Source organism: Nymphalis io, chromosome 5, assembly GCF_905147045.1.
Source record: "Nymphalis io chromosome 5, ilAglIoxx1.1, whole genome shotgun sequence".
Classification (NCBI taxonomy): domain Eukaryota; kingdom Metazoa; phylum Arthropoda; class Insecta; order Lepidoptera; family Nymphalidae; genus Nymphalis; species Nymphalis io.
Window position 1 is genome coordinate 12,240,405 of NC_065892.1, and position 11,511 is coordinate 12,251,915.

General features: G+C 35.0%; 1 protein-coding gene across 2 annotated transcripts in view; it reads left to right on the top strand.

Moving 5' to 3' along the window:
* Nucleotides 1-9,085, top strand: part of LOC126768610 (DNA N6-methyl adenine demethylase) — a 91,453-nt gene extending 82,368 nt beyond the window's left edge. Inside the window, exons 6-11 of one of the 2 annotated variants that reach the window (XM_050486797.1) lie at nt 115-2,853; nt 2,943-3,082; nt 3,217-3,445; nt 3,534-3,812; nt 3,901-4,129; nt 4,292-9,085. In XM_050486797.1, the coding sequence (XP_050342754.1) occupies nt 115-2,853; nt 2,943-3,082; nt 3,217-3,445; nt 3,534-3,812; nt 3,901-4,129; nt 4,292-6,542 (5,867 nt within the window). In that variant the 3' untranslated portion in view covers nt 6,543-9,085. Of the gene's footprint in view, nt 1-114; nt 2,854-2,924; nt 3,083-3,216; nt 3,446-3,533; nt 3,813-3,900; nt 4,130-4,291 lie in introns of both variants that reach the window. The other variant, XM_050486798.1, reaches the window with a different exon arrangement.
* The last annotated feature ends 2,426 nt before the right edge of the window (nt 9,086-11,511 follow it).

Sequence of the window (11,511 nt, forward strand, 5' to 3'; positions counted from 1 at the left end):
ACCGACATCGCTCTAATGAACGGTATTTTAAAAACAAGATTATGTATTTACAATTTCATTACTCACGACGTTCGTCAAAACATGAATAAAATATGTTTTAAACTAACTTTACAGGATGGCAGAATCAATTCATACAGCAGCTTCCCACCCAGACTGGTCAAACAACCTTAGACTACCAGGGAAATCACACCCCTTATGCAACATCTCCTCATTATCAAGCGAACACCACGTACACCGTCCAAAACGTCGCTACTACGTTTGATGTCACAAACAATGCTTATTATCCAGCTGGAGTGCAAGCTATTCCTGCCCAACGACCACCATCGAACCGTGGCGCCTATACTCCCGTACCATCACCGCGAGCTCCACATTACACGACTGAGTACCAACAACAATATGCGCAACAGGCTCCGACTCCTGGAGTTACTACTGGCAATGATTCCAGGCCTGCTTCAGCTGCCTCTTATCAAAGTTCAGTAGCAACATCTGGCACGCCTGTCTACACTGTTAGTCAACAAAACTACGATCGAACTGAGTATACAGCAGAGCATGCGGAAGAGTACAATAATGGTGAAAACGGAACAGGTGACACGAATAACGAAGGAGAAAGGCAAGAACAAAATGCCTCGAATGGACAGCATTCGGGAAACGCCGAGCCTGGATACCTGCAGGGGAGCAACGGTCCGCGAGCTTCACTCGATTGTAACGGGTATCCGGGCAACTATACTAGCGGGCAGTATACGGAAAATGCACAAGCGCAGAACCAAAACGAATGGCAACAACGTCAATGGCAACATAACCAAAGAATACAAAATCAACAGCAAATGCAAAACCAACAACAATTACAAAATCAACAACAGTTACAAAATCAACAACAGTTACAAAATCAACAGCAGTTACAAAATCAACAGCAGTTGCAAAATCAACAAATGCAAAATCAACAGCAGATACAAAATCAACAACAAATACAAAGTCAACAACAAATACAAAGTCAACAACAAATACAAAGTCAACAACAAATACAAAGTCAACAACAAATACAAAATCAACAACAAATACAAAGTCAACAACAGCTACAAAATCAACAACAGATGCAAAATCAACAGCAGATGCAAAATCAACAACAAATGCAAAACCAACAACAATTACAGAGTCAACAACAGCTCCAAACCCATCAGCAAATGCAAAATCAACAACAAATGAATCAAATGCAAAGTCAACAGCAACAGATACAAAATCAAATTCAAAACCAGCAAATACAAAATCAACAAATGCAGCAACATAGACAAGAAGAAGCCGAACAGCAGATGTTCTCTCAATCGGACAGGGTTAACTTAAATTCTAGATTAAAAACAATGATATTAAATAAACAGAACCATATTAGGGATGGCACAAACACACCACCAGATAAAGGTGACCCTGGAGAGGGACCCCCTCGAGTAATAGATGATAGAAAAAGTGGGGTAACTGAAGATAGAAATAACACCGGTCATTTTTTATCGTATAGCCACCATCTCCGAGATAATTACCGTGTAGGTGAACAGAGTATATCTGTCACTGGTAATTATTCACAAAACACCCACGCTTATGGCTTGGGTGACTTCGGAGGTGGTGGCCACCACGTATGGGAGGGGGGGACGGAAGTCTCAAAAAGTTATGAAAAAAACAATTTGGCTAAGACTGTATCTAAAACATCTCAAAAATTACCGTCTTATACTGATATGAGACCACAATATGGAGCATATACAAATATACCTTATGACGCGCATAAATATGCAGAAATGTACGGTAGTGATAGTAATTTAAGTTATAATCAACAAGATAGCAAAGATTTTCAATCAAAGATGCTTATTGGACCAGTATCTGACATTAATCAACAAAATTGCGCAACCTCGCGTGAAATAAACGCACAAAAGAGAGCTTATGATAGAGAGCCTTATGATTCTAAATTTAGGCACCCAGTAGCACCTATAATACCTAAATTAGAAATGCCAGATAACTTTCAGTATTTTAAAGATCCAATAAAAATAGAACCTCAAAGACATTTGAATCAAAACATATATTCAAAACCAAACGAAACGCTTGCGAATGTTTCATATAAAGAATATTCACAAAACATTTCTTCCAGACAAGGCCAAGTCACGGCTTTACCGCCAATATCAACAATAAAACATGAAAACTTTAACCAGAAACCTCAGATGTATCAGAACTTTCAGAATGTTCCTTATGAAAGAAAAAACAATAAAAGTGATACTTACGCACAAATCCCGAGAATACAAGAGAGTTTAGGTTTTCAGAAATATAACAGAAATTATGAAGCCAGACATGAAAAAGAATCGGACTGTGGGGGTAATTCTGATCGGACCACCCCTATTGATCCCAAACCACCTTATTATATAGAACAAATTAAATCAGAACATTCACCACCTGGACATAAGATATATAAAAATTTAAACTACGGCCCGCCTAGAAATGAGCCATACATGTTTACAGGAGAAGGCGGACCAGTTTCTATTAGAAATGAGATAGGCTATGCTTGTTGTAGACAGGGATCTACAAAAAATCCTCCACCAGAACATTTAAGAGATGGAGCCTGTCCCGGTCTTCAAACTAAAGATGAAATTCTTGAAGATGATCCTGATAATACAGATTCTAAAAATCAAACTAAGCCCGGCACTCCAGTGTCTGAATCACATATCAAACATACTAAGGAAAATCAATTTAATTATTCTAAAGAATATTTGGACAATTTAGAAAGGCTAAAAAATAATTCTAGAACGGAAGTGCCCGATTGCAATTGCTTTCCTGCAGACAAGAATCCTCCAGAACCTGGCAGCTACTACACTCATTTAGGTTAGTAGAATGTTGTAAATATTTCAAAGAATATTCATGATAAATATCTATTGTTTCAAATGTTTTAACAGAAATATATATTTTTACAGGAGCATCATCATCTTTGTCCGAACTAAGAAAGGATTTTGAAGCACGTACAGGACTATCTGGTAAAGAACTACGAATAGAAAAAATTTGCTATACTGGAAAAGAAGGCAAAACTGCTCAAGGTTGTCCTATGGCTAAGTGGGTGAGTGTATGGATCAAAACACGCTTTTTATTAAATTTATAAATGATTAGTGAATAATTTAAATTCGTCTACCAAAATTTCACTTGAGTAATATAATTTTACGCAATATAAATTGTTTAAATCTTCAATTTCAGGTCATACGGCGCTCTAACTATACAGAAAAAGTATTAGTTGTCGTAAAATTTCGTAATGGTCACAAATGTGCTACATCCTGGATAGTAGTGTGTTTAGTTGCCTGGGAAGGAATTCCACAATCCGAAGCTGACTTAGATTACACATTGCTATCTCATAAACTGAATAGATATGGTTTGCCAACTACACGTCGATGTGCGACAAATGAAAATAGAACATGTGCATGTCAAGGTAAGTATCTTATCAATAAAGATTTTTATAACCTTATTTTGGAAAAGAAAAAGTCGTCTTCATACATTTCAATAACTTACTTTTTCAGGTCTTGATCCAGAAACATGCGGCGCATCCTACAGTTTCGGTTGCTCCTGGTCCATGTATTATAATGGATGCAAATACGCCCGTTCAAAAACTGTCCGCAAGTTCCGACTTTCGGTCAAAACTGAGGAGAGCGAGATTGAGGAGCGTATGCACGTTCTGGCAACACTATTGAGCCCATTGTACATGAACCTTGCTCCTAAATCATTTGATAATCAATGTCAGTTCGAGAAAGAAGCTTCAGATTGCCGATTGGGATTCAAGCCTGGACGTCCTTTTTCAGGTAGGATTCAAAGACGATATTTATGATAAGTATTAGTGAAACACAAATAAAGAGAAATTAAAAAATATATAACTTAATTTACTTTTAGGAGTAACAGCTTGCATAGATTTTTGTGCTCATGCGCATAGAGATCTACACAATATGAACAACGGCTGTACTGCTGTTGTGACCCTCGCCAAACATCGCGCACTTTCAAAACCTAACGACGAACAACTACATGTCCTTCCGCTATACGTTCTAGACACTACTGATGAGTTTGGTTCAAAGGAAGCTCAGGAAGAAAAGATGAAAAGTGGGGCTTTGGAAGTCTTGGACAAGTGAGTGGTGATGTACACTTTTCATAATTATGTTAATTACATCTTGTCTAGAATAAAGTATTATTATTAAAATTATGAACGTATATAAATGATATATTTTAAACAACAAAGTTATAATTTAAATATATAGTATATTGTGCTGACAAATATATTTTGTTTTAGATATCCTATGGAAGTTCGGGTTCGATCAGTTCCTTTACAACCCTGTAGACGTCATGGTAAAAAAAGAAAAGATGATGAAAATTCAGAATCGAATAATTCGACTACAAACACGCCTCAACAGAGTCCGGGTAATCAGAAAAAACCCCAATGTACTACACCTGCACCTAAAACTCCTCAACCAAATGATGTCAGAAATAACGCCAGTCCGAGAAGCCAAAGCAGTGCTTCACCTAGAGCTAATACACCTGCGTTAAGTCAATCGAATAATTCGGCTTTCTCTAATAATCCTCATTACAATTCTGCCTTTGTTAATCCAAATATGCACAGTCTTAATTCTGGACTAATGAATGCAAGCTTAGGGAATCCTGCTCTACTTGATATGGCTACTATGATAGACAATTTCACTGACGCACAACTGCAGAGCAACCAAATTTCTAGTACTGTGTTAGATTCACCATACAATCCTTACGATCAAAGTTACAACCTTCACAACCAGAGCGCTATCTATAATCCGAATCATGTGCCTGCTTTAGTAGAAAACAACTGTCAAAATTCAAATCCCAATCAATTACCGAGTTTTACGCCTGCATTACAAAAACGAGATCAACACTTTAATACACAGAGTTCAGGGCCAATTCATGCAGCTCAACAACAATGGCCTGACTTTGATAATACTGAAATGTTTAACAATGTCGTAAAGGAAGACCCAGATTCGACTACAGCACATTTGAATATGCCACCTAATAACTATAGTCCAGACTCCAACCGTAGTGATACCAACTCAGATCAAATCTACAAAAATAACACAGAAACAGAAAAACAAAATGTGATAAATGACATATCACAGAAAATACCTGAATTTGATATGCCTAACTCCCCGAGATTAACGGAGATTTCTCAAAAGACACACAGAACACCACAATCACCAGCATCTTCTCAAGAACTTAAGTCACCAAACAATGATACAATTAACCCTGAAATACGTAAAAGTGTGTGGAAATCTCCCGATTCTAAAAACTGGGATTCTAAATCCAAGGAACAAATTAATGAAAATGAAAGTGCTTTATTTCGAGTTCCTAAAGCTAGACCACCATCCCGGTCTCAATACGTCAATCCAAATGAGGGTACGGAAAATTCGACTTTTTTGAAGCCTTATCCACCCTCTGACAGACATCACACAAACCAAGGATATGAACATAAAAGTATGCATGATATCAGAATGAACAATGTGGTACCACCAACATCAGTAGTTCAAACTAATTATACTATTAGCCATGATGAAACACAAAACACATCCTCAAATAAGCCGGTGCCGGAATTCACGGGTAACAATTTCCATCCTATTAACCAAAACTCTTACAGTAATCAAACTTCAATGCAAGGATATGGAAATTATCCTCAAATGACAAACGCCTATCCATTTTCACCAAACCCATATGGACATTATAATCCGTATGAAAATTCCTACAATGATTATAATAGTCTAGCATATTACAATGCTGAAAAATATAAAAGAGAAGAATTAATAAGAAATTCACATTGTTACAATTCTTATGGATACCAGTACAATCCAAATTTCGCTGCCAATTTTTATCAGAATCCGAGTTCGAATTGGTGCCAATCTTCGCCTAACTGGTGTTTATATCCTCCACCTTTTTCTATTCCATACCCGCCGGAACCACCTAAAGCAGAACCAATAGGAGAAGTTACAGGTTTATCAGATAATCTTGAATGTTTCAAAGACAGTCAAATGGGAGGTGTCGCTATAGCATTAGGTCACGGAAGTGTATTATTCGAATGTGCCAAACATGAAATGCATTCAACTACGGCCGTTAAAAGTCCAAACCGAGTAAACCCGACACGTATATCATTAGTTTTCTACCAACACAGAAATTTAAATCGCCCTAAACATGGTCTCGAAGAATGGGAGGAAAAAATGAGGTTAAAAAAATTGGGATTGACCCCCTCGACACCAAGTACACCCGGTCCCAATTCAAATTCAGTGTCACCTGCAACGACTCCTGGGCCCGACCAAAGACAGATTTCTACAGCAGAAAAATGGAAAAATAATGAAAACCTAATTCCAGGTGGATACAGTTCACTATCAGCATTAGTGGAAGCGACAAATGCTGCTAAGAAAAGTGGTCAGATTAGATTGAGGACGGACACACAAACAACAATGTCTTGGACCACTCTATTCCCCATGCACCCCTGCACTGTCACTGGCCCATACCAAGAGTCCGGTACTTGACGCAAGCCAGGCCCATTAGGGCAGTGTTCTTCCAAAAGACGGAGTGAAATCCCTTCCGTAGCGATGTAAGGTTTCATATGCCTTTTCAATCTAAGTCTTCTAGAGGAAAGTGCTTTCCAAAATTGTTTTGTAGTTCCTGGATTAATAGAACTTAAGCTCTCAAACTTTCGATAAACTGGTCCATTGTTCCCATAAAATTCCTTTATTGCATTTACATTGGAATTGACTACCGTTTTAACTTGTATTTTTCAATGTAAACCGAGTGAGTTTTTAATCAAAGATGTAATTTAAGTTTATATTTTAATAGTGTTTATCGCATTTCAGCTAGTCTTACGTTACTATGTTAGTATCTATGGTATTTCTTAGGCCGTAACTGTAGATTTATTTGTATATTGACGTATTTAGTTTTACCAGCGAATCGAAATTTTCGAATAAGTTTATATTTTTACATGATACATGTAAAATAATGTGACATTAGCGTACGGTTTGTCTGCATATTTTGTCATTTTTAGTTAAACGCATAAGCAATTTTTTATGCGATGCAATGATCTCATGAAATACTAACCCTACACTTTATTCATTATAATCATTATTCAGAGCGAAAGTACAAAAACCTACAATGAGGCTAACGCTTAGCCCGCTGAAAAGGAAGGACGCGTTTGACGATCGTTTTTATTTATATTTTTGTACCTTTATCTGTCTATTAGTTACTTTGTATTTAAATAATTTAATTATCATTCCTCTGCCTACCCGATTGTTTTGTTTTGGCATTTTGTTTTACGAATAAAATTATAAGATCATGGCAGCATGTGTTATAATAATACAAACGTAACGAGTGCTTTTATATTAGGTTAAGAGGTGTGTATTTTTAACTTTTAGAATATTTAACTTATTTATATTGTATTACGTGAATCATTATGAAATCATTTGCTTTGTATCAATTTAGTGTTATAGTAGGTATTAATATTTAATATATTTGCTTTACGATTTGACATTAAATTATGGGCAGTTGTTTTATGCATGTTTCAAGAGCCTTCTTTACTTTTTTACTTGAGTGCCTGTGCGTCTGGCGATAACCAGAAAAGTGAAATTCTTATATTTAAAACACATTTTCGAACCATTGAATGTGACCTTATTTGTGAATCAAGTACGTATAGAAATGTTCTGCTAATTTAGCTATTATAAAAAAAAGTTATAATTACGTTCATACGTTAAAAAGAAAGATTAATAAATTACATACATTTATAAGATAGAGTATTTGCGAAAAAAATTCAGGCGCTTGGAAAGATTATAAAGTAGGCATATTATTGAAAATGAATAAAAACATACTGATGAATAGTTATTAATATATAATTAGGTTAAGAAAAAGTTTGTTTTAAAGATTAAACTATTGATATAGTTTATATTTTTTACGTGTACGTATTTATTGAATGGTAAATTTATTGGAACGTGAAATTATTTATAGGTAAAGAAGTTTTGAGAACAAAACTTATAAAAACTAAGCAATAATAGGCATTGAAGTCTATGTACATTGTAACGTAGGAGTGATGATTATTAAATTAAAAACGAATGGTGCGATTTGTCGTCAGTCTTATGGAAATGCTTAACGTTTTAGCTCTCGCCAGAAATTGCCTAAATTTATTCTGATATTATTTTTTCATTGGTTAATGCCCATAACTTGCCATTATTAATTTTATATCAATTTTAACGTCCGTACGGTCACTTTTAGATGCATTGCGACGAGACATATCAGAAGAAATCACATGAACTGATCACAAAATATAACTTAAATTTTTGTATCTGATGAAAGTGTAAAGGATGTAACTCAAACATTTGTGGTGCTGAGACCGTGTATGAAAACAAAATTTAAAATTAAAATTTTGAAGCTGAAAAAACAGTTTGAGTTAGATTTTGATTTGAAATGTATTCGAATTTTGTTTATTTTTAATTATAAAATAATAATTAAGCAAGTCGGATGTTTTATGATATTAACTCGTATTATTTTTTTTATATCAGCAGTAGGCATCTGTATGAATGCACGTTGGAAGGTTGTATAACTGTTTTCGTAGATATTAATCCTTGTGGACATTAATTTTTATAAGGTAAATCATTTAGGCCACTAGAAACCTGTGATATACCATTAATTCACGAGTGCTTGACTGCTTGTTTGGTATGTGTCTTTCCTCAGTGTGCGAGTCGCCGACACGACGTTAAACTAAAAGTGAACGCAACAATGATTTTTAGAATAGTAATAACGTGTGTCGTCGATTTTTTTAAAAATAATAGATATGCAAAAACCAAAAACGACCAGTATTTTTAAATGTTGTAACCAAAAAGATTTTTTTGTTTTTTAAGATTGTACGATGCATAATGAGTTTACCGATGCGGATAGTTCGAAAGTGTATCCTAACGCGAATTCTATGTTCGTTGCGTTTCAGTTACGACGAACTTATTTGTGTAATAATATTTTGTCTTCTGCCAAAACAAAAGAATGTGTCATGTAAATAGAACTACCATTATTTATTAATATAATAATTTAAAAAGACATTCAGTTGTTTTATTTATCGCTCAAAATATATACTTGAATTGTTCACATCGAAACAGGATGGAATTTCATATCGACAATATACCATAAAAAATAAAGCCATGCTGCTGACTCATTAGAAGAGGTCTTAGTAAGGGGAAAATCTTATCATATGTAATTTTTTTCGGATAATTTGGCGATTTGGAACACACAATTTGGAAATGGGTCTATAATTTTGAATATTATGTTTGTCTCCAGATGTAAATATAGGAAATGCATAAGAACGTTTCCATAAATAAGGCATATCGCCGGATTTCAAAGACTTCTGAAATAATAAAAATATTGGATAAGAAAGAGATTTACGACACGACTTTAAAAATATCTAAGGCAAACCATCAGGTCCATAGCCCTTATACACATCAAGCCGATTTCAAATAAGCCATAACTGTTTTAAGTGAGATATCAACAGACCCTATGCTGATACGGTTATAAGAAGTTATATTAGTACATGCGCTATACGAATTCGGTGGTTCAAAAATAGACTTAAAATAATTATTAAAGTTCATAGTATTGGGTATATTGTTAATGGTTTTCTTTGATTTGATAAAAGCCCAGAAAAAATTGCTATTGCATCTAATTTTCAATTCAGTCAGATATATATTTATCATAACATTCGACTTGTGCCCATTTTTGACGCTCCCTTAACAAACTGAATGTTTCGTAATATTACTTCTTCTTTTGTCTTCTTGTCTTCCATTCTTCTTCATCATCTTTTGTCTTCCATTTTTGTATTCCATTTTATGGAATTTAAGTTTTTCAGCAATAATTTTAATTAAGGCTTTAGAGTACCAAAAAGGATGTTGATTGTCATATTTGACAGTTTTAGCCTTAATTAAAGAACCAGTCGTTAATACATTAAGTGATATATACAAGGCTGGGTGATGAGGATCTTCATGTACTAAAGGGCAACTATAACATACCGAGCAATCACAGCTGCTAATTATTAAGTCGAGAAGTATATTGTTCAAATTAGGAACGGAATTAAACTGCCTGAGATTTGTAAAATTTAAAAAATTATATAATGTACTAATCTAATCATTATCTTCGAAAAAGTTGCTAATATTCATAGAGTTACCTGAATATTCCCACAAGGCAGAGAAGATATTAAAATCACCCGTTATCGAAACATGGTCATTGGGTTGGCTAAGAATCTCATTGGAAATCAATTCAAAGAAATCAAAGCGCGCTTCACATTGACATTTGCCGTGAGGGAAATAACAACATTAAATATGTAACAATTTAGATAAAGGAACTGGCGAGAGGACAATGGAGACTTTAACTATATCGGCAGCCATGTTCACTGAGAGGATGGTGGAATGGAATTTGACTGACAGATTAGATTTCAATGCAATTAAGACGCCACCTCTCATTTTATCTCCACGCAAGTTATAGTCCCGATCAGTTCTGTACACGTTATAGCTTAAAACAAACAATTCCGCATTAAAAATACCTTCATGCAGCCAAGTTTCACTGAGGCAAATAATATCGCAAGAGTGATTAGTCTGAATTAACTTTCGGTAAAATATATTTGTTTTAGTTCGCAATCCACGCACATTTTGATAGAAAATAGAGAGACCTTTAGTCATAACTAAAGTAAGCATATCGTATTTTGCATTTTGTTATTTTTAAGTGTAAACATTCCAGCAATTCAATTAATTTTTGTTAATTCTGACTAATAATTTAACAAATAATTATATGTCTCATGATAAAGGCCCTTATTTAATTCATGTTTCGCGTTCATCTAGACCCTTCGGCGGCCACAACGATTCGAGCCATTAAACGATGGTATTAAAAACATTGACAGAAATCGAATTTGCATCTGTTTCCGCTGCCAACAATTTTTTGTCAACCCCAATGCTGTCGTCAAACAGGTATAAAGCCTTAATTCCGACGTATAATATTACTAGAATGGGCTTAGTAAAAGGAGTCCCAGTGGACTGGACCATGGAAAAGTTTGTTAATTCGGTGGTTCTTCCTACTGGTTGTGGAGAAATTCTAAAAGCTCGGCGTCTTAATAGAAAACACATAGTGGACGGTGAAACGACATGGATTGAAACACAATCTGTCGTTATGACATTTAGAGGTCAATTTTTATCTCAAAAAATATTTTCGTTTTACACTTCTCTTCCAATAGAAACATATCATTTACCTACCATACAATGTCTCAATTGTTGCAGGTAAGGTCATACCAAGGCCCAATGCCGATCTAAGATTATGTGTTAATAATGCTCACACTTTTATTTCGCCGATAACTGTGTCATTAAAAGAGACTGCATCCTGTCTATATTGCTCGGGTAACCATTTTGCAATCGACAAAGACTGTCCTGAATAATCTAGACAAAGATCAATTAAATCTGTTATGTCACAGGTGAATATATCGTTTTA